The sequence below is a fragment of the Anopheles nili genome, chromosome 2, assembly GCF_943737925.1.
Source record: "Anopheles nili chromosome 2, idAnoNiliSN_F5_01, whole genome shotgun sequence".
In the NCBI taxonomy this organism is placed as follows: domain Eukaryota; kingdom Metazoa; phylum Arthropoda; class Insecta; order Diptera; family Culicidae; genus Anopheles; species Anopheles nili.
The window spans coordinates 52,088,659-52,112,022 of NC_071291.1; the positions used below are offsets into that span (position 1 = coordinate 52,088,659).

General features: G+C 50.8%; 1 protein-coding gene across 1 annotated transcript in view; it reads left to right on the forward strand.

The window, feature by feature from the left end:
• The first annotated feature begins 577 nt into the window (after positions 1-577).
• Positions 578-23,364, forward strand: part of LOC128730422 (G1/S-specific cyclin-D2) — a 30,844-nt gene continuing 8,057 nt past the window's right edge. Inside the window, exons 1-3 of the mRNA XM_053823469.1 lie at positions 578-1,494; positions 2,403-2,618; positions 14,341-14,497. Of these exons, the coding sequence (XP_053679444.1) occupies positions 1,144-1,494; positions 2,403-2,618; positions 14,341-14,497 (724 nt within the window). The 5' untranslated portion in view covers positions 578-1,143. The remainder of the gene's footprint in view (positions 1,495-2,402; positions 2,619-14,340; positions 14,498-23,364) is intronic.

The window sequence follows — 23,364 nt, forward strand, 5'->3', positions numbered from 1 at the left end:
ATGTGCCCGTATGAGTGTAAGCCGGTTCGCCCATCCCGCTCAGTGTTGATGATAACGCGCTCTCGCTCACTCGCACTGAACCATCACTGCTGAGTGCAATAACATTCGCCATCATTGGCTCCACATCGTCATCAGCCGGAGTTCGCAGTAGAAACGTAGTTTGGCTATTGAAATCGAGACACGTAACGGGACTTGTGTATTTTTTTTCGGGCCTCTTATTATTGTGACATTCCGGTGTCGGCCACCGACGAACCGTGTCCTGGAACGTAACGATCACAACAGGTACAGGAAGAGAGTACGCACGGTTGCTGAATGCCCCAATAACGGTGGTGTGTAGTACAACCGGTGTGTTCCCTGGAAGCCCTTAATCCTCTACGTTCTGTGCTGGACTTTGGACTTCGGTATCGTCTAACGGTTTGAGACATCCTGGGTATTGAGACCCGTTCGGTGGTAGGACATTTTCGTTTTTTCTTGTTGGGGTCGCAAATCCCACACATCGGGGGTGTCTTTTCCAACGTCTAGCAGACAGCGAAAAGAACGTGTGTGTGTGTGTACCCACTTTCGCGAACGACCACCGTAGTAGGCCGTTTTCTTTACCGCTGTCAAACGACATTTGCCAGAAGTTCTTCGAGGGACCCGACGATTCAGAGTATCCGGTGCTTGCGAGGTTTTTTTTCGCGTTGTGTCTGGTTTCCGTGTCTCTGCCGGGGGATCACCAAAAGTCTGCCCGGGTCGCGAGAAGTAGCAAGAGAATCGCGTAGAAGAGCAAGAGATTGTGGTGCGCGAAAGAAGACGAACAGAAGGGCAAAAAAAAATCACACTAAAAGTCCCGCGACCGGAACACAGACACGCACCAGACGACAGCCGGTTAGTGTGTGTGTGTGTGTGCGTGTGTGTGCGTTAGTTAGAACGGACGAAACGGATCGAGGAAAAGGAAGAAAAACAAGGTGTATACACACATATACCGAACCCCAGCCCAAGGCAACAGCGAGTCGCAATTTTTGCCGGTCGCGCTGGTTGTTGCGCGGTGTCAAAAGAAAAATAAAAAAAATAAAAAAGTGACAGTTCGTGTTTGCCTCGATTAGCTTCTTCTATTCGATAACCGGCCGTTTCGAAGGATCGCGCATCAAAGTCCGCAAGCAAATGGCCCCACAAGGAGCGACGGCAACGGCCGTCCCGACGACGTCCGCAATCACAGCCTCAGCGGGGATGGCCGCGGCCATTCCGGCAACCACCCTCGTCACCGCCTCCTCCAGTGCTGCCACCAGTGCGGCCGCCCTCGGTGTCGGCCATCTTTCGTGCGAGGAAATCATCTACGACGAGGTGGACAATCGCTTCGCCGAACCGGACCGGCACATGATCATGGACGATCGGATCATCCGGAACATGAAGAAGCTCGAGACCCGCACCATACCGATCTGTAACTACTTCATCGAGCTGCAGAGCGACATTAAACCATCGATGCGCAAAATCGTCACCACGTGGATGCTGGAGGTATGGCTTTTGCGCGCACGCTTGTGTGTGGCGAGCTTTGGGAAAATTGTGGGGAGTTTTCCAGTTGAGTTGCGCTTGCAATCGGCAGCTATGTGTGTGTGTGTGCGTGGGGGATTGTGGGCTTTAAATTTTAAAACCCCACCGAACTCCGACGATTACAAAACACACGGCGCCGCTTGCGTCAAACTCTGTCGAGTAGCTCGCAGAAAAGCTCCTTTTTGGCCGGGTCTTTAAACGGCCACGCAACGTAATTCGCGAAGCGAAACAGAGAGAGAGAGAGAGAGAGAGAGAGAGAGACAGAGAAAAAAGAAAAGAGGAGCATTGTGTGTTTCGCGTGTTTTTTTTTGGAGTGCCATTGCTTCTATTACTTCTGTTTTCTGCGCGCGCTGCGTAGAACATTAGCATTAGCGTGGCAAAAATGTGAGGAAAAACAAAAATAAGGCGAAAATCTCATTCCCCCCACCTCCCAAGAAACCGTGTGTTCGTGGTGGCTTTTAAACAGACCCCCCCCCACCCCTCCCCACCCTCTCTATCTCTCTCCCTTGCAGGACCTACCATCTGAGCAGGGAGCATTGACTTTTTGGTGGAGCGAATTTCGCTCGCGCAAACTTCCAAAAACCGCGAAACCAGCTAGGGTGAAACAAACGGGGAAGGGTGGGGAACGAAAAAAAGGCTTACGCGAATTTTTGGCCAATTCTCGCTCGCTCGTGCCGTCTCGCTCTCGCTCTCGGGGACGTTTCTCGTTCTTGTTCTCTTTCGTCTCTGCTCTTCTAATAACCTTGCTATTTTTTTGTTGTTGCTTTTTTCCATCCCCCCATTTTCGTGCGGGTCTCAACCCCCAACCGGTCGTCGCAACCACCACCACCACCGCCGCCGCCGAACATCATCGAAATCATCGCCATATCCAGGTTTGCGACGAGCAAAAGTGCGAAGAGCAGACGTTCCCGCTGGCCGTGAATTTCTTCGATCGCTGCCTGTGCGTCCTCAAGATCAATCGCTACCACCTGCAGCTGCTCGGATGTTGCACCCTACTGCTGGCGTCCAAAATTCGCCAATGTCAGCCATTAACGGTCGACGTGCTGAGTGCCTACACCGACCATGCGGTTTCGCCCGATCAGATAAGGGTAAGTTGCCGAACAACGTTTCGCCCGCTCGTGCGAATGTGTATGTGTTGGAGAGGGGGGGGGGGGGAGGGGGAGAGGAGCGGAGGGGGAGGTATGCGCATTCTGACTCTTTCCCCCCCCCCCCTCTCCCCCTCAAATAGGGGTTGGTTTTATCGGTGTGTGCTAGCGCGATCTCTCGCGGAAAACTAACCCTGATCGCGCGAGCGCACGTGTGTGTTGGAAGGCCACCGTGCCGGGTGTATGCGTACGTGTGCGTGCGTGCTCCCCTGTCAACCCTCTCTTTCTCACAACCCCCCATCCCTCCCCGACACTTTTCAGAGGGTTGCTTCGATGGACAGCGTGTTATGTACACACATGTGCATACAAGTGTGTCTTTGCTCTCGGCCTCCACTACACCACCTCGGGTGTGGCTCCATCGCCAGATTTTTTAGTTCTCAGCCCCGCACGCACGCACGGACGCACGCACATGTCGTCGTCATCAACCCCTCCCTCCCCGCCCCCGCCCCTCCAGTCGCTCCCCCTAGGGATGGATCGAGGGTCCTACAATGTTGTGCTGTTCCGCACTTATGTACCATGCACACATACGCGCTGTACGTGTGTCCGGTTCATGTGTTTGAAAACCTCTTAAGGTTAGGCCTCTTTAAATTCAACTTTTTTTTTCCTCCTTCCGTTCGTCATTCATCCCCCTTCGGGTGGCGCAATAGAAGGGGGTGGCATACGCACCCCTAGCGCGCGGGTGGGTGTGTGTGTGTGTGAGACAGGAACTCGCGAAAAAATTGCCAAAAAATTGCTAAAATAGAACCATCCGCGCGCACACACGACGCCGCACGCAAAAGCAACAATCAAACGCGCAGACGAGAAGGAACGCAAAAAAAAACACAGATTCGATTTGGAAATAGCCTTAAACGCGTGAAATAGAAAGGATGGTGGGGGGGGGGGAGGAATTTTCTATTTTTTGTTTGCTCTTGCCCTTTCGGCGTTATTGTGTTTTAGCCACAATTCCCGGCGGCTGGGAAGCTACAAATTACCCAAACCCGCGTACCATCATTTCCCACAGTGGGTGCGCAAAATTAGCGAATCGAAAATCGATCAAAACCACAACTCCCCGGGCTATGGTACGCTTTTTCGGGCATTACATGTTTTCGCAACAAACCGCTCGGTGGTTTCCTTCGCTTCCAGCAAAAGGGGTTTTGTGGTTTTCGCCTGGACGGGCGTGCGCTCGAAAGAGCTCATGCGAATTATATTGCGTGATAATTCAACCTTCCAATCCAGCTTCTTCTGCTCGGGTGGAGATGATACGCCTGCACCTTTTCCGGAGAGCCCACCGCACGAAAGCGAAGGATCCACACACACACACACACGCTCGCACGCAAAAAACGGCAACAATCCATTAAGCGGTGCGAGGAAAATTGTGGAATTAAAAAGACCTGCTCAAGTGGCAGACATATCCTCTGCCCCTGTCCCAAAAAAGGAAGTACGTCTCCTCTCTCTCATATGTGTGCGGAGGAGGGAAGCTTTCCGTTTTTGCGATCACGTCTCTTAAGACACAGAAACCTACCGTGAGGGGTGAGATCGTCATCGGCATTCCAAAACCGCGCAGTTTCGCTTCGTAATTCGTCGCAGAAATTTGTGGTCAAAACATTGTGGTCGACCAAACGGACTTGTTACGGTTTAGAGCGTCCTCCTTCGCACGCACATATGTCGTCTCCGCAACACACCTGACCGAGCAGCAGCAGCAACAGCACCAGTAGTAGGAAGTGATCGTCTTCAACGCTCGTTCAAGAAGAACCACACAATGCCGGCGAACCGTGAACGATGAAGGAAGGAGAGAAAAAAAATGAGCCGTATCATAAGATGAATTGTGGGGGCTCACCCTGTTGTAGGTGTTCCGTGTTTATGGAGCGGAGGACGAAGAAGGAAACCCATCCATACCCACCCCCAAAGCCCACCCTACGACTCCGGTTCACTGGACTTACCCCACGCGAAAGTGCCACACGCGAGCATTTTGCGGAAACCAGCGAACTTGCACAGCTTTTATTTTTAAAGGGGCTGCTTCTTTTCCACACATCACGCCCGGTTTATATTCCACGTCTCTTCCGGCGGACCGGGAATAATTATCACCACCCCCATCCTGGTGCTTGACCGGAATTAAAGCGCCCTCTCCTCGGGCTGCCACATTTTCACTTCCACAACCCGTGTGTGGATTATTCAATTCGCGCATGATGTGTGGCGCTGTGGTGGCCATTTAAAAATCGCCTTCCGGCGCGCTCTCAAGAAGAAGCGCCATTTAAAGGCCAGTCGCCACAGCAGGCTGAAAATTGAACCCACCCTCCACACCTCCTTTCGGTGTGGAAAACCCACGATGGAGAGGGCAGTCTCTAGACATAAATAATAATAACAGCTCGGTTGGCTGGTGGTGGGGTCGTTTTCTCCGGTCGAGAACGAAAACCATGGGCACCAAACACACACACACACACACGTGTGTTTTCTGTGCGATTGACGCAAGCGTGCATTAAAATTTTGCCAACATCAGGCGCGCATCGAATTCGCGCAGATGAGAAGCAGCGCTACCCCATTTTGCAACAGGGCAAGCTGCTGGGAATCGACAAAAACCCGGTGGGAAGGCCTTTCCTCCTCTCGAAGAGCCAAAGTGTGCGCTGATCTTTGGCGAAAATTGGCGGCGAATGGAGAGTTAAAGGGAAAAAAAGAAGCTGAAAAAAAAAACAAAACGGACATCATTTCCATTCGCCACTTTTCCCACGCTTCCGGCGCGCGGGCATCGTGTGTGTGTGTGTGTGTGCTTTATGATGCCAAAATGCAGGCAAAATGTGTTAGAAAGCGGTGTGTGACGCATCCAGGGCCTGCGCGAGGACATCCACCAGAAAATGGGCCTTAATTAAGGCAAATCCTGTGCGCACATCCGCTGGTTCGAGCGAGCGCGCGCAAGCTGTAAATGGCAAATTTCGGCACATCCAAAAGGGGGAAAAAAAGAACAAAAAAGGAGACATCATTGAGACGACAAAAACCCACACGCAAAGGGCTCTCAATCGCATATCCGCATCTCACTCCGGATGTTTGGCTGCACCGATGCTAATCCATCACACGCGCGCAAGCAGACGTTGTCTTGTGAGGTCGTCGGGATTGGTTGTTTTTTTTTTTGTGGCCTTCACTTTGGGTGTCCTGTGTGTGTGTGTGTGTGTGTGTGTGTTTGGTTGTCGCGCGAATGCCGGCGGCGGGTTGTGCCCAATTTGCGGCGCGTCGTGTGTCCCGATTTAGTCCCAAAAATAAGTGAACATTTGCCGCGTATATGCGCCGCCTGGTATGTGGGTGGGAGAGAGCAAGAGAGAAAGAGAGAGAGAGAGAGGGTCGGTGGCCACAAACAAACCTCCCTCTACCAAGGGGTGCGCAGATCCTGTTGCCGTTTGCTGACGCGACCGCGCGGCACCCGTAATACGATATCAATCAAACCCAATTAAGCGCAAAATTTTCTTCACTCTGGACACACTCAGCCCACAATGGGCCTTTTGTGGATGAAAGAGAAAGAGAGAGAGAGAGAGAGAGAGAGAGAGAGGGAGAGTCTAGGTCCTCCCCCACACACGCACGCCACCCGTATTGTCAAAAGCGCGCGATCCGACCTCCGGAGGCCTCGGGGAGGCTGTTCCAGGACGTCGTCCCACGCTGGAAAGGAAGGAAATGGCACTGGCACTTCGGATGACGACGATGACGGTGTTTCCGCGCGAAGATGCCCACAGGACGTGACACACCGAGGGAACCTCGCCATATCCATCTTCATCTCGTGGCCGTGTTGGGGGCGAGTTTAAGGGTGGGAATGGGGAACCTTAAACCCTCATCCATCCAGCAGAGAAATACAGCAGGATGGAAGCGCCAACACACACACACGGGATTGTGTGCTTACTGGAGCGAAGCCGTAAGAGAAGCGATCGGGGAGGAGATGTTCGTGCAGAAGGAGCAGAGAGCGCAAAAAAAAAATGATTTACATTTATTATGTGGCGTGTAAGTTGGTTAGCCCTTTGCGATGTGGCGGTAGAGAGCCTTTTTTTTTATTCTTTAGTATTCCCGCTTTGCGAAACCGTCGCGTTCTCTTCCCGGGGCGCAGGCTGAAGGCGATAACACGAGACTGCTTGCGTGTGTGTACCGTTGTGCGTGTGCCTGTGTGTCTCGGTCGGCTTTTTTCTCAATGAAAAGCCCAAGAGATCCACAGGGGGATGGTGGCTACCCCCAAAAACGCCCCCCCTTCCGTTCTTTACCCTCGAGAAAAGGAAACGAAAAGAGGAATGCGTAAAAAAATCTGGCGCGCTCTTCAACAGGCAGTTGCGTGAATGCGCGAACGCGCTCACGTACAGATACATACACACACAAACACACACGGCTTCCTCTTTGAGCGCGGGATCTTTTGTGGCTTGGCGTTTTTTTTGCCTTTTTTATGGGCGAAAACCCTTCTCTCGTGGCACTGAGTCCCTCGGGACGTTTGGAGCGCCTCGTCTGGAGCCTAATATTGTGCTAAGCTACTAATTGGGAGAGTTAGCGATGGGAGATGATCGTGCTTTATCTAGTTTATGTGTGTGTGTGTGGAACGAACACCGACACTCGTTGAAACACCACCACGGGGTCGATAGAACTCCCCCTCCCTTCAGAACTTGATTTAAAACGTGCCTCGAGTCCTCCTCGCTATTGGGGGTCGGTGGCATCGACGACTAACAAGCAGAAGTTGGAAGGTAGAAGAGCATACCTGTGAGGAGTTTTGATGTTATTCCTTCATGGGCTTGACGTGGTCGACGTCTCTCTAATCTAGATCCGTGATCTTCTAGCTTGTTTGTGTAGTTTGATGAAAAAGAAGCGGGAATTGTACGTCGTGTTCCTTCTGTGAGCCTCTACTGATGTTCAGATAGAGAAGATCTTTAAAGGTGTTGCAGACAAGAAGCCGAAGAGGGGATGCCCAAAAAGCTGGCGTTGCGAATTGCAGCTGAACTTCCTCACACGCGAGGATCTCCTTTATGAGGCTTGTGCAAGGATGTCTTATTGAGCAAGAGTTCAGTCAACTTTTTTCCTTTTCCTTTCTTGCAAACCCACTCCAAACGACATTTCTCCCGGTAGCCAGCCCTCTGGTGGTGGAATTCTCTAACACAAACCAAGCCCTAAATCGCGCCATCCACACACACACACACATGCATTCAAGGGCCAGTTTCCATTCGCCTGTCTTCTCCAGGGGTCCGTGGTACTCACAAAAGGACCACCGGCGCATAATTTGCGCGAGCCCTTTTCCTCCTCACACCTTCTGGTTCCTTTTCCCCAGTGGTGGTTTTCTCCTGCTTCTTCTTTTTCATGTCGCGAAACCCCATCGTCGGTATTTTGCCGGGTTTTGCCCAAGCCAGGGCCCCGCAGGGCTTTCGCGCGCGCATTTGGTGGTGGTATTTTTTTCCTCCCCTCACAAACTGTGCCTCCCCAAAAACCACCACCACCCTTGGGACCAAAGGGACGCATCCTCTCGCAAAATGGGCAACCACCGGCGGCGCGCAGACACACCGCTGACGATGCAATGTCGTCGGTGTGAGCTGGAAGAGAAGGAATCTCGATCATAAAACCCGATCCCTGGTGAAAACACACATGCGCAAACGCCCGCGAAAAGGGACCCGCGAGGAGGACCACCGAGTGTGTGTGTGTGTGTGTCCTGGTGTGGTGGGCAAGGTGGGACTGGATTCCAACCCCGATAGGAACATCACACACAACCCCGAGCGTTACGGTACTTGGGAGGAGTTCGTTCTGTTGTGGAGCAGCCTTTAAATAAAAAAAAAAAACCTCGACCAAAAATATGTGCGGCCAAATACGCACATTGCTCCCTGGGTGGAACGCGCGAGGAAAGAGCGAGAGAGAACGAGCGTGAAATGGCCCCAAGATGGGGCGTTAGAGGACAGGGATACGAGCAGAATCAAACCAGGTCTCGCCGAAGCCGAAACATATGCGAAAGTGGCCTGCTCGCGAGCGCCTTTTGGAGCAGGAGAAAGAACCAAAAAAAAAAAGGGAAGCCCACTTTGCGCGGGCAACTTGTGTCGCGATCGTCTCGTACGGATCGCGAATCATGTCGCGATGTGTGTGTGTGTGTGTGTGTGTGAGAGAGAGAGAACGCACGATCATCTCAGGAACACCATCGCCGTCTCCTGTTCTGGTCGAGCCACGAGAAATTCCTTTCGTCTGTTTCCCAGAAGAGAACAGAGAAAAGAAAAAAAACACAAAAAACAGGAACAACTCCTGGGAGACACGGGAAAAAGATGAAAACCACGAAGAAAAGCGCCAGAATGAATAGTGATGGTGTGGCCCGCCAAAGAACTAAAAAGGCTCTCTCTCGAAGCATCAAAAAAAGGCAAAAAAGCGCGCGCGCGCGCGCCTAACTCTCGGCCCTCGGTGGCTCCCTCTAGCGGGAGGGATTCAACCTTGCGGCGTCCGCGACCGACCCAGCAATGCGGTCGTCTCCTCGTCTCCCCGGGAAGATCCTGAAAAATGAGTTTACAACATTTTCACACGTTATTCAATCGGTGTGTGCCGTGTGTTTCCTTGCAGAGTTCGTTTCCTTCGTTTTGCTTTCTGTTATCTTACTTTTCACGCACTCTTTCTCTTTCTCGTTCTCTCCTTCTATTCCTTTTTCATTATGTGTGTGGTTTTGTTGTTTTTTTTATTATTATTATTTGCCCGCACTTGTCCTTCACCCACCTATCTAACCTCCCAGCCCAGGAACCGGAGTGCGGAATCCGTCCCGGCGCGCGGGTCGGGTTTTGGCCTTTAAAAAATCCAGCCGCCTCTCATGATGCGTGTGTTTTCTTGGCGGTTTTTTTTTTCGTTCACTTTTCGCATCCACCTTCGAGCTGGCTCTTCTTGGGTTTTGGGGCGTGAGAACGACTGAGAGAGTCCGCGAACGAGCCTGCGAGCCGTTTGTTGTTTTTTGTTGTTGTACTTTTCCTTTCCTGCTTCTACTGACTGTCGGTGGTGGCTTCTCTTCGTTTCCGCGGGCATCCCTCTCTCTTTCTCTCTCTCGGTCTCTTGATCTGTGGCTATCTTTGCGCTTTGTGCACGTCAATTTGGAGGCTCTGTTTTTTTTATGTGTTTGGTCGCTCCTGCGCTCCTTATCCTTCACCGTCTTGCTTCTATTTGCGTGTCTTATTTTTTTTTCGGCCATTTTGGGCCTCGCCTTTTTAGCCTTTAAGGTTCGCCGTCGGTGTTGTGTCGCGTCGTGAACTGGAGGAGCACTCCATTCTTCGCGCACACACCGTTCCGTCCCGTTGTGGTTCCCGTTTTTTTTTTTCGCGTCGCCTTATGCCTCGTTATCGGACTTGTGGCTGGCTGGGTCTTTCGGAGTCGTCGGTATTTTGCCTGGTATGCCGAAGAAGGCGAGAAAACCCACTGGTCCCCCCGGCGTATGGTTGGGGTTTGATCGCACTCTTTTCAGTTAGAAGTTCTCCTTTTTAAATGGACCCGTGTGGCTTTGACTGCCTTTTTTCTGTCCTCGATGCGTCTGCATGTGTGTGTTTATGGATGGGATTTTTTCTCCTCCTTCTCGCAGACTCCCCCCCTGCGTACTTGCGATCCTCCTCCCCCAACGCCCACCGATCGCGAGGATCTCGTTCGAGGATCTCTGGTGCGGTTCTTCCTGAGAACAGATTCATGGTGGCGGGAGAGCAAAAAAAAATCGGGACGAAAGTGCAAACACACACACACACGAGACAAGTGGCGAAAGAGAAACCACGAGGAGAAAGAGGATCGTCGCGAAAAGAGGAAGAAAGCCTCCCGTGGAATGTTGAATGAAGCACGACCGATTGAAAAAGGCAAAGGACGAGCAACCACTGCGGGAGAGTGATGCTCTCTCTCTCTCTCTCATTCTTTCAGTATCTTCTCCCTCTGGGTGGCTCCATTCAATGAAACAGACGGGAGCCGCCGGCCCGGTTTACAACCCCATCCTTCTGGAAGGGCAACCCAGGCCAGTTCATTTCTCTCGCCCACAGGGTTTTTTTTGTGATACGATTTTTGCCACCCTTCAAAACCCGCGCTCGCAATGCGAAGGGAGCGATCGTAAGGGAGCTCAAGCGGTGATGGGAATCTGTTTTTTTTAACGATTTCCACGAAGTCTACAGCTGGGGATTTTTTGGCGCCCGACGACGGCGGCGGCTGCGATTCTTTTGGTTTTTAGAGATCTCTCTGATTCTCTTTCACTCTCTCTCTCTCTGTCTTGTCGGGCGGGTTTTTCGGTGTGCGGGCGATCGATCTTTTCGCCATGCCCATCGCCTTCATTGGACTCCTTTTTCGTGGCTTCATTCCGGGATCGTCTTTCGCGCTGCAGCAAAGAGCCTGCTCTAACAAGCTTCTACTTGGCGATCACGGCACACACACGCAAACCCACCATGTCCACCTTCTCGCGTGCTCGCCCCCGCCACTCCACCACCGTTGGAATGTCGTTCTCACTTTTTTGGCGGCTTTTTTTTGTTTTCTTCCTTCATCTGGCGTTATTTTGGAACCTCGTCGTCCCTGTGCCGGCTTGGCCCGGCTCCTGTGGGAGATTTTTTCTTCGTGGGGGAGGAGAAGTAGAGGGCAAGGATCGGTTGAGAACGCAAGAGAGCGAGCGAGTTAGAGGGTCCTGTTGGGTTTGGGTTGGTGAGCTTTTGATATTTGGCGATCCACCTCACCCTCCTGGGGTCGTGCTCCTTTACAAGAGCCTGGAAAAGCAGCTCAAAAGACTCCAAGCTGGTTTCTTCCTCGCGATCGCGCGCCTTTTTTTCCACCGCTCAGCTGCAATCCTTGCAAATGGTGCGATCCTCCGCAGTGGGGGAGTGATGGTGGGGGAGGAGGTACTGCGGAGCCTTCCCAAAACGATGTGTGTGTGTGTGTGAGCCTTCGTTGGTCGGCGGCATGGTGTTGTGTGCCCTGTTATCTCCCGCATCATCAATCAAATCGAAGCAAGAGCGCACCGCGAACGAACGATTTTATATTTAACATTTTTGGGCCCGTCCTCTCTGGAGTGGCCCTTTTTTTGCCTTTTTTATGCGCTGCCAAGCTACCTCCTTTTCGGATGGTGGTGTCGAGCGGCGCCCGAGCCTTTTGCTGTCCGGTGGTTAATGGTGGCTGAGAATCGCATTTTTTTTTCCTGACCGTATCGAAGAAGGGCGAACATCTCGCGCCCGACGTGTGTTCCCTTGATGTTTTGGAAGGTGCTACCAATTTTTTTTTCATCGTTTGACTCCCTGCCGTTTGTTTCGGCAGCCTGATCGAAGCGATTTTTTTACTCACCTTCGACCTGACGGCTTAGAATGGAGATCACCCAAACGGGGCCGCTGCCGGATCGGCATTCCTTTTTTAGCGCCTTCCTTGAAGGATAAGAAAATAATAACGCCACCAATGGTAGAGGAACCAAGCAACAGCAAGATGGGAAAAAAAACATCCATCCTACAACGCCACGATCTTGAGAATCACGCACGGGAAACACTCGATCTCGGTGGGACTAGCACGATCGGTGCCGGCGTCGGTGTCTGTGGTGCTCTAAAGGACCACGACGGTGTTCACATCGTGTGTGTGTGCAGGTTCGCCAGCAGGTAGGGGCTAAAATAGCAACCCCAATCCCACCCCGTGGTTGCTTTATTTTTAAAAACCATCGGTCTCATTCTTCCCGCACGTGCGAGAGCAGACCACACTGTGTTGTGTGTGTGTGTTGTTTTTTTTTATCGCGATGATGATTTGGTTAAATTTGGTTTTCCCCGCGACTCCCGCACCGAACACGCGCACCCTTACGGCTTCATAAGCAGGAGTAAAAGGATCCTCCCTTCGAGGCGCTTGGGGAGGGCACACTCCTTCGAGAGTTCGCTGGGACACAGGTAGACACACCACCACCACCACCACCATTTTGTTGCTGACCACCTATTATTCTGCTCGATAATCGCACAGGAAACGGCGAGCCCCACAGCGGCGACGTCGCGGAGATTTAAGCAAAGATTTGATCGCTGATGAAGCCCTCTTCGACCCGACAAAGGCGACGGGTGTTTGGACGGGGGAAGGAGGCAGAAGAACAGGGCATTGGATAGCCGATTATGAGATTTCCTTTTTATGGTACTGATTTTTAGCCCGTTGCCTTCGTTGTGCTTTTGCTTTTGCTGGGCCCCCGGGGGCTCGCGAATTGGGCGTCCTGCGATTGCTCGTGAGCGAGAAAAAAAAACACGAGAAGGATCTCGCGAGACCAACCAGCGGCATGTGAATGCGCAATGAGGCGTGCAAACGGTTCCACGGCATTCCATTCATCAACCATAATCGCGGCACCACCGAGTGAGGGATTTCTTTTCCTTATTTTTTTTTTGCTACCGCTGTTGTGGTCCTGGCCACACAGATAGGACAACACAAGCAAACAGCACCCAGCACAAGCAGGAATGTGTCACCCTTTTGAGATGGGGCAAAAATAAAATCGAAAGATATTTGACCGTTGAACGCGCGAGAGTGATGCTGCCCGTGTGCCGTTGCCTGTTTGGTCTTCGTCCTCGTTGGTGGTAGATTAAGGAGTTAGCACAAGAAGGAAACAAGAAAGAGGGAACTTTGATCTCAGGACCCACCCGGAATGGGCCGAGTAAATTGTTGGAAACGGCTTGTGTCCCCCTCGGGGGTTCGGGCAGATATTAATCAATCAATCTTACCACCGATGGTAGCACGCAAAAAAAAGGGACACACAGCTCCTTGGAAGAGGATGATGCGCGCCGGCTGCGATTTATTATCACTCCGTCCCCGGGGTGCATAATGCTGCGGTCAGCTCGGGGACATCCATTCCCCGGGGCTGGGTTCTTACGGTTTTTATTTGCATAACCCCTCGGTCCGGGTTTCGAGATCGAGCAGAGTGCTTGTGTGTGCGGTTTTGTGGAGATGAGAAAACAAAAGGCAATAGTTGTAAAAGCTGTTTGCCAGCCACCAGCCGGTGTTTCGCGCGCAATGGCCGGCCCGTGTAAGGACAATAGTCCCATCGCTTGAACACGGGTTTGTGGGCATAAAATGCAAGTCCCGAGGGCAACGGCGACTGTCTAGGCGTTTTAATTTAACGGTTTTTCTTCCACCGTCCGTTGGCATGTTCCCGCCAATAATGAGCCGCCGTGTCTTTTTGACGATTTACGACCCCAACTGCCGCAGCAAAACTCGACTAAGAAAGTGGTGCGCGTCCTTCAATCGTCCCTTTCGCCGAGTTGTATCCTTTCAGGGCAGGTTTTGGAAAGTTTCTTCAGAAAGGCACGCGCCCGTTGGCACATGCCCATCATTTCACGATCGACTGTGCACGAAATTTATGCAACATCGAAGACTTGCTTGTGGCTGTTTTTCAATTCCGGCTCGTGTGCCCTTCACAGTTGTGTCCTGCCGTGGGGAGCAAGTAGAAGGCAGGCGTTAAAGAGGGTCCTTTTTCGTGGAGTTGTGGCACACGTTCCACGGAAACGGCTGCATTAAAGAAGCCACGTTCTGGAATTAATTTAATCACTCAACATCTATACATGCGTAAGTGGTGCTGCGTAATGTTATCGCTGTTTTCTCTCCATATGACGCACGGTACGTGCCTTTCGGGCTTATCGTAAGGACGCGCATTTATGTTTTTTATGTCACCGATATTTTATCCTTAACCTCCCCCGGCAGCAACTCGTAACGAACGTTTTTTGTTAATTGATCCGTTTTTTTGCTTTTCTTTTCCTTTCCTTTTCAGTCCTGGGAGCTGCTGTTGATCAACAAGCTCGAGTGGAACATCAACGCAGTGACGGCGTACGACTACGTCGATCACATTCTGGAGCGCGCCAAATGGGGCTCGGCTGACGCTCGACTGCGTGAACACGCGCACACACTCATCCACGTCTGCAACACAGGTAAGCGACCACATTGCATTGTGCAAATGCGATCTGCACTTTTTCCTTCCTTTTTTCATTATTATTTCCCCCACCAATCGACGTCCTTTTGCGTGCCTTGCGATCTCTTTACCGCCAGCAGGACGATTCATTTTTCACCGTTTTTCTTCACTCGCACACGCGGAGTGTCCTTGCTGCGGACGCGTCCTGTAACGTCGCGCACGACGCTAAATGCAATTAAGCAATTTCGGACGCGCCGTGCGATCGTTAATTGTCCGCATACTCAGCCGAATATCCCTTCGCCTGGCCAATGGTGTCCCTTTCAACTCATCACACTCCCTTGTTATTAATGATCGCCATAAAATCGCCCTCTTTCCCGCGGTTACCCACGGATCGATGTGTCGGAATGCGATCGTTCCATCGTTCCCCCAAAAAAGGGACACGGTCGCATTTTCTGCCTTCGGGATTGATTTGTCAAACCCAATCCGAGAACCCGATGAAGAGCTGTTGCTCTCCGTTTGCCATTAAGATTACGCATGGGAGTGGTTGTTCAGCGTTTGGTTTCCTCTAGAGGTCTCTAATTCGAGGTCATTTTCATAAAATTCCTCCGCTTACAACACCGCCTTGGGTTCGTTTATTGCTCTCGAATCCACGCGCGCGATGGAAACCCCCTTGATCGTGATGAAATCTTTGCCTGGTGAGGTTTTTGTGCTTCTTTTAATTTTTCGCCAACCAAACGGTTCGGTTGGTTTCTCGCAGGCTCTCGCAAAGGAGGCCGTTGAATGTTTGGTTTTATTGCATTCCCGGCAGGGTAGGCTCTCGTCGCGATCCTGAGCACTCTTTTCTAAGGGGGATGACGACCCTGACGATGGCGAGGACAATTATTCTTCGATTTCAATGCCAACTCGCCGCGAGGCCGGTGGCATTGGCTTTTTCTCTGTTACATTCTCTAAGGCGCCCCGCTGTCGATCAGGAAGTGGCACGCGGGGGGTGGCAAATATGTGTGTGTGTGTGTGTGTGCGTTCTCCTGATCGAATCTCGCCTCACGACGGCGGAATCTCTCTCCTGGTTTTTATTGGCATTTTTTTTGTCTCCTTACGGCTGCTGCTGGCGCGCGCGCGCGCCCTCCTTCCGTCGTTCGGGTGTTATCGCTCCTCCCCATCCCTTTTCTTTCTCTGAACTGAAATGGTACATTCATTTTCGGGGATATTTAAATTCAAGGTTATCCGCGAGACGAGCGCGTGAACCCTGCCGGAGAAGAAGGGGTTCAGTCGGAGCAGAAGCTCGACAACCGCGACTACAGGGTTTGAATCGCGCGGCGGGTTGTTTTGCGTGTATTATTTTTTTTCTTTTGGTAGTGTCTCGTGCTTCTTTAATGGAGAAAAGGGCATATTGAAACGCGTGGTGGGCTCGCGTGGTGGGTACCACAGATATCGCGCTCTCCCGCGTGAGGTGTTCGCGATGGCAGGAAACGGGCCAGATTCCTGCGCATTTATCTTCCCGATCGGGAGAGAGGTCGCCGCGAGTCCCTTCACGGTTACGGGCATTTTTGTCGCCACTCTCTATCTCGTTCTGACGTGGCTTAAGTTGAAGGCCGAAGAAACGAGCACGAAAGCTGGCAAACTGTAACGTTTCGCGAATACGGGCAAAGGGTTGATGACAGCAGCATATAAAGCGAAAATAAAACCGGAATCCCCTTCGCGGGAGAGGTTTTTAAAAGGCGCGCTTGTGCAAATTGTGTGTGCGTGTGTGTTTTTTTCCCCTTTGCTAAGGACCTTCCTGACGGAGTCTCGAGGGCCAAACGGGGACTTTGTCGAGAGTTTTTTCCCCCTATACGAGGTGGAATGCAAAACTCGTGAACATCCTTGCGCAGGGAAATGAACCGAACAACAGAAGGAGCAGGAACCAGTGTCTTAAGTCGTTCGATTCGTAACTCGGGGGGAGAACGAATTGTGAACAATTGCCTTCCTGCCCAGAGGAGCCACAAGGATAATAAAGCGCGCGCCATCTGCTGTCGTTATTGTTCATTTGCCACTTCTCGCCCGGTTTCGTCCTTTGTCTGGCCAATGTGTATGTGTCTGCTTCCTTTGAGGTGGTATCCTTTATTCCATCGCACCCGCTTGCCATCATTCCGATACATTGGTGGGTCCTTTTGCCTGGACGCTGAACTCCATTCGAACGCGACCCAAAGTGGCCCTTTTTTCACGTTCGATATCAAACAGCTGCCATCCGACGGTTGTTGTTTTTTGCTTTTTTCTTTCTTTAACACCCCGAAGAGAGTTCACCCAACGATGACGACGAACCGGAGGGCCCATTGCTTGCGCGTGCATCGAACTTCGATCCTGCGCTACATCCGGCCGCGTGAGTGTGTGTGCATCGGAATCTCTCCTGCCTAACGATTTCGATAAAAAGCAACACAACCCTGTACCCCTAGAATTTGGTGTAGTTGGTTTAACCGATCAACAGGTTGCGCAGCGAAAAGAACCTGCGCTCGTGTTGTGAGCCCACATTTCCCTATTTTCTCGGCCCCCTTTTGACCCTCCCGTGTAGGTGCAGGTGTGTGCGCGCCCAGCCGGACGTGTCCTTAATTGACCGGGTCGGTTATTTGTCCCTATCGCGACACCTCGATCGCGCAGCAGCAGCAGCAGGTTGCAGAGGGAGAAATTTATGTTAATTTCCGGTTCGCCTTCTAATGAGTTGTTCCTGTGAGCGCACGTGCGTGTATGTGTGTGTGTGTGTGTGTGTGTCTCCGGGTGCCTGCGTAATCGTCGAACTGTCAAACCCGGACGTCGACATGTCCTGGTAGGGAAAATCCAAACCCAACGTGGTATAGTGCAGGAAGCAGTGAAAAGGGTATCTCCTGAAGCCCAATGGCGACTTTGCGTTCAGGGGCACTTTTGTTTTAGCGTTTTAATAGCCGTTGTAGGCTTTTTTTTTATTCGAGACGCTTTCGAAAGTCTGCGACAAACCAACCCCCATGCCACATGCCACCACCATAAACGGGGTGGCGGCTTTTCGCCCCCGAGGGTCATTTTCCACGTTAGGAAGTGCCAGTTTTTCCCTGTTGAGTGCTTGGGTTTTAAATGTCCACTTTTTAGCTGCCCCGTTTTTTTTTTCTTGTCTGCCTCGCATTGCTCACATCTCGCGGGGCCGGTTAATAAATAATCGTTACTTCCTATGGGAACGGTTTGGGAGCGGAGAGCCCGCTTCACTTCCCGAGTTCATCAACGTGTTTATGGGCAGACGCGAAACCGCTGGTCCTGGCCGTTGGAGGTCAGTGGCGTTCCATTCTGCCCAGGGATCCTGGATCGATCCTTGTTTCACATGGGACCTCGCTTGGCAGACAAAACCCCGTGCTTGTGCGCCTCCTTGAACAACTTCCCTTTGGTTCACGGAAAGAAAGGGAGCACGCAGAGGCAACATTATCACAAACCCAACCCAACACCGTCCGGGAACGAATTATAATTGGAACCCTCGAAGTTCAACGTTCGACGAATCGCGCCACCTTCGCAAACGGTTTTTCAGATCTTATCGATTCGAGGAAGTTAAACAGAGGTTCACCTCGACCGAACCGAAGAGAGGGACGGCGACCGGCTGTGGCCCTCTGTGTTTGCACGGTTGCGCGCGATATCATTTTGCCGGACTCCGTCAACTTGGTTTATTTAAAGCATCTGCCCTGCTCGATAAAGACTCTCGAAAGAGAGGGTAGGGTGCGTGTTTGTGGGTGAGAGAGGGAGAGGGTGTAAAAGGGTTTACGCGCGCTTCCTCAAAAAGCTCGCAAACAAGAGCGTGTGTGTTATATGCGAGACCTGCTGTGATTTTAACCGCCTCTCGCAGGAAGCGACGATCAACATTCATCAACCCCCGAAATGACGACATGTTTGGTATGCATTCCGGAGCCTGAAACCGGCGGAACCGATGAGGAAGACCGTGTCAAAATAATTGTACAACTGAAGTAAGGACTTCGGCTTGTTCGCGGTACCAGCTGCTCCGTCCTTGCGCGTTGTTCGCCCCGCGTGGGAATGTGAGCCGACCGGGGCGAGTCTGTTCGCCATCACACAGATATCCCCCTTGGGAGGATATCTCGCCTTACTCGCGCGGACTCCATCATCAACCGGTTCTCGGTGTGGTCTCGTTTGGCTAAATTTATCCATTTTTGCAATTCACGCAATTGCTTGCTGCTGCCCTGGGACGCAAGAACGAGGGGATCGTTTTCTGGAACGTAAGTGTCGAGTCCAAACTTGAACTACCCTGGTGTGGAACAGGGAACCAACATCGGTGATCGGGGAAGTTGTCTCTTTCCTGGTAGAGTGTGTTTCTCCCACCGTGTGAGACGTCTACGGCCACGGCCCGGTATGGTCCATAAGCGCGTGTGACGACCTGGAACTGTTAAGGAATCCGGTACCTCAATTTTGCTGACATTATGTCCTAACTAATGATCGAACGCACGGTGAGATCGATGGCCAGTTTGACGATGCACGTCGATTACCGCCCAGAGTGTCCCAGCAACATTGTAGCGGTGGGATTTTGATCATAACCGTTTCGTAAAGGTTTCCAGAGGTTCGTGACTCGAGCGTTCCAGCGACATATCGGCGCAAGGATCCAGTTTCTTGTCCCTGTTCCCACCGGTGGTGAGATTTTGTCTCATCCCAGGAAGGGGTTCCTGAATGTCCTGTGTCCCGTCGGTTGGTTGATAGGACCCGCTTGTGTGCCCTAGTGACTGTGACTGTTTGCGGAAGGAAAAACTCGTTCCACCTCCTGCTCTCGGTATCACTAAACCGGCCGGTCCCAGGACCGCTTTCTTCCCCGAAACAGAACGGGGCTTTACAAAGCCGCAACAACGTGTTTTCTCCTGTCTGTGGCAACGGTTAAAACGGATGCTTGGCTTTCCGCGCAAGCAGACACACACGTAGGGCTGGGAAATTTTCGTCTCAGGGCTAAGGAGTTAACCGGGAGAAATTTATCACCCTTTTTGCTACTATTCGTTCCACTTGTCTCGGGTTTTTTTTCTTTCAGATTCTTATTCCCTTCTGAAGGATGAGATGTTTCCTGGGGTGGGACACCGCATGATCAATAAATTAATTACTCCTTCCATTGCGCGCCGTTACAACATAACGGGCAAGCCTTGTTTTGGGTAATAAAATTCCTTACCACTTACCCTTTTACATCGGCCGGCGCTCCGAGGATCCGAGTATCGGAATTTTTTCGACGAAGAAGCGAATTGAGTAGGGTTTTCGTCAATTAATAAATCCCGGCTCGAGGTTGGCGATAAATCAAAGATGGGGTTTTTATTCTTCCTGGTTAGACGCACACGCACACTGGGGTAAGGATTCAATAAAAAAAGACGACAAAGAACTCCTCTCGAACGACATCGTAAGAATAATGCTCCTGGAGTTGGAGAGTTAGAAAATTAATTAAAGGACGGCACTCGGGGATGGCGAAAACCACTCAATCATTTCTTCAGGTTCCCCGGGGTTCGATTTTGATTTTTGTCACACGCTGTGATCGCAAAAATATGTGCTACTTTTTCTCATCTTCTCACTCACTTTTGCGAGCAGATTTGTCACCTTTTTTTCTGCTAACGCCCGGTGTGATCATATTTTGATACGAAAAACGTATTCTCATGTTACGTTAATGGTATTTTCTTTCACTCTGGGTGTCTCGATGAACGATGTAACAATTTCTTTTCTCCGATTTCATTCACTGCCGTTAGAATAGGGAAGAATTGGCAACATAAAAAAGTCTACGAGACCTTTCTATTCGAAATCGAGCCGACTGGGGGAATCTCCCTTTTCTTTTATCCATTACCCGCTGAAAAAAATGTTAGAAAGAAAATCCGATTTTCTCCAAATGGCAAAATGATAATGATAATCCAAATCAAAATCAATTGCTACCAAATTTACGCTGGTTGCGTCTCTCGTATAGGTACACTCGCGCTCCATTTCCCCGACGTCATTGACTTCGCTGGTTGTATTGTGCGGCCGTTATTTTGGGTTTCCTTTCTTTTCTATTGGGGTTTTTTTTTCGAAAAGGGAGAGAGCGCATGACAGGAATACATATATAGCTTATAAACACAAGAAAAAGTCGGCGCAGTGTTGTTTTGTGGTGTTTTTTTTATGTTCTTTCTTTAGTAAGCGGATCCTTTACCTTTTCGATTAAAAAAAATATGGAGTACAAAAAATAAAGCAGAAGTTTAAATCACTCTTGTGAGGAGTTTTTCTTTGTCGCATAGATCGCGAGAAAAATGCAGTTTTTTCTGCATTGGTACAAAAGCGTGGTTTTCGGTGACGTGATTGAGAAGGGATGTTTTATTTTTTATAAATCACACCTGGTCCCCCCCGGAGCCTTCCACCGAGACGTGACGCGTTCCCCTTCGGTTCTCAGCATATCCTTCTTAATTATTTCCGATTTAAAATCACGTCCCGCCGGTCTGGAGCTCCTTGACGATTTCTCGCGTCACGCGTGCGTGCTTTTTCTCTTCTGCTCGATGGCGTGTGTGAGTTTTTTTTTTTCATTGGCCTGGGCTTCCAAGGATCGAATGACGAGGTCGGTTGCACAATGTGCTAATTTCGTGCAGCTTACGCTCGCGCCTCCAGTATAAACAACCGACATCTATATATGATCCGAAGGTTTTTTTTTTCTGCGATACGGTCGGTGCCCAAACTCTGACGGATTGGCGTCTGGACGCGGGGCCACAACTGAGAAGGTCATTTTCAACTTTTTCTCCCCACTGTACACCGGTCAACGTGTTTTGCTTTAAATGACTACCGGACCATCAGAACAATTACAATTATACACTGTCCCTTTAAACGGTTTTTCCTTCCTTTGGCATTCGCGGCCTTTTATTGCGGATCGATTCCTAGTTAAATGCACACGCTGCGTCTACGTGGTCGCTGGCGATGAATCGATCACTAAGTACCACCGATTCGGATTCGAAATGGGCCACAGGGTGGGTCTGAGAAATGCTGCAAGAAAAACGGACCCCGATAGTCGGGCTCGTCCGCCTTGAAATAACATAAAACACCAGAGCACGTGCCTCAAACGGACATTAAGCAACACTCGCTACGATCGATCGACGATCGCGCATGAAAAGAAACAAAGAGGGAGAAGATCGTGTTTAAAAGGGTTCGCTGCTGGTACGCATTTTTCTTACGCCAAAGCCAAACTCAACCATTTGGTGGACATCACGTCTGTTCCACGTGCAGGTTCCGCTGTTGGTTTCGCCGTTCCACTAGTTTTCAATTTCGGTTGATATATGCACATAAATAATTAAAACCAGCAAACGACATAGGAGCTATGCGAGAGAGGGTTTTGTTGTATTTTTTTTATTTTTAAATGCTGGTCCTCTGAAGCGGCCAAAGCAAGCAGCATAGGAAAATTCCCTTTTCGAGCAGCAGCAGCAGCAGCAACAGGTCCCGCAATGCTGTTGACCATCATCATTTCGCTTTAGTCGTCCCGGATCCTCCGGTTTTTCCTTTCGGGCTCTTTTTTTAACCCACCGCCCTTCGAACAGAGTGCAATGAAAAGCGATATGACATTGGCGGTGTCGCTGGCTTTCGTTCATTCAATGCTTGCCTCTTGCTCTCAGCCAGATCCCGTTTGGTCCTCGTTAACGGCGTTCCCAATCGTCTCGGTCCTTACGATTTGGCCGAAGGGCGAGCGATTTCGAAGTATGATTTTTCAAACCAAATAAACATGAGAAGAAGCAAACGGTGAAGGATGTGAAGCTTTTTTTCTCGGGAGAAAGAGCATAGAACACTAGCTTTTGGTGCACAATTGCAACACCCGACGCTGGGATGGGTAAAATTCGTCCTTTTCCATCTCCCAGCCAAACATATGGCCGGCCGCAGGTAAAGCGGTGGGCGCTTGCTTCGACCATCATTCCCGTTTGCGTTTTTTTCTTTCTTTCGGGAATGAGCAAGAGAAGCCTTGAAATAATAAGCAACAAGCCTGGGCAAACGGCGCAAGGCTGTGAAGTGGACAGAACATAAAAAAAAACTCCACCAAAAAGCAGTGAAAGACCTCTGTGCTCAACCCCAGGACCCCCGGCTACATCATCCTTCTGCTTCTTTATCCCTTGTGCGCGGTCCGGTTGTTGCGCGCGTTCACGCTTTCCTTCGGATTCCTGGAAGGAAAAGGATGGCCACGCTCGGTGCGCTTCTCACAAAACGAGATTTCGTCCGTTTGGAATGCGCGTTTGCGAGAGATGCAACCAAAAGCCGGAGGCCTGCTGATTCGTGTTTGGCGATCGGCGTTTCCCATGGTTTGTCGATTTGCTAGAAGCTTGCGCAAATCGCACATGAGCGCCTTTAAACGCATCGCGCAAACGATTGTTTTCTTTCTTGTTAAACCCTTTTTGGGGGAACAGAAAATTCGGTCCTCTGTTCGGTCTGTGCTCGAAACCCCTTAATATGCTAATGAGCGTTGCTTATTGCCATTTTCGATAGGCGGCACTAATCAATACGCACATATATCCTGACACTGCGGGCGTGGGGTCCCGAGTTCAACACAAGGTTCACTCCCGCGGGGGTTTAAAACTGTCATCCCCTACTCAACACGGGGTTCCGGCTCCTAAGCGCGATTAACCCTTTTTTTTACAACCTACCCAATCATCGAATCCTCGACGCGCGCTCCCTTCACCCGAACCGTGGAAACGTGTCGAATCGACCCGGACGCCAATATTTACAAATATTATAATTTTGCCGATCCTAATCGAAATCGATAGGGTAATGAAGAGCGAGGAAAAGGGACACGACGCTGTGTGTCGAGTGGAATGGCGCCTCCTTGGGAAACCCATTTTCGGGTAAATGGGGGTAAATTATTTGCCTCAAGCCAGTATCTCTAGCTACCTGTGCGAAGCGGATAGATCAATCGCGCGAACCCATGGC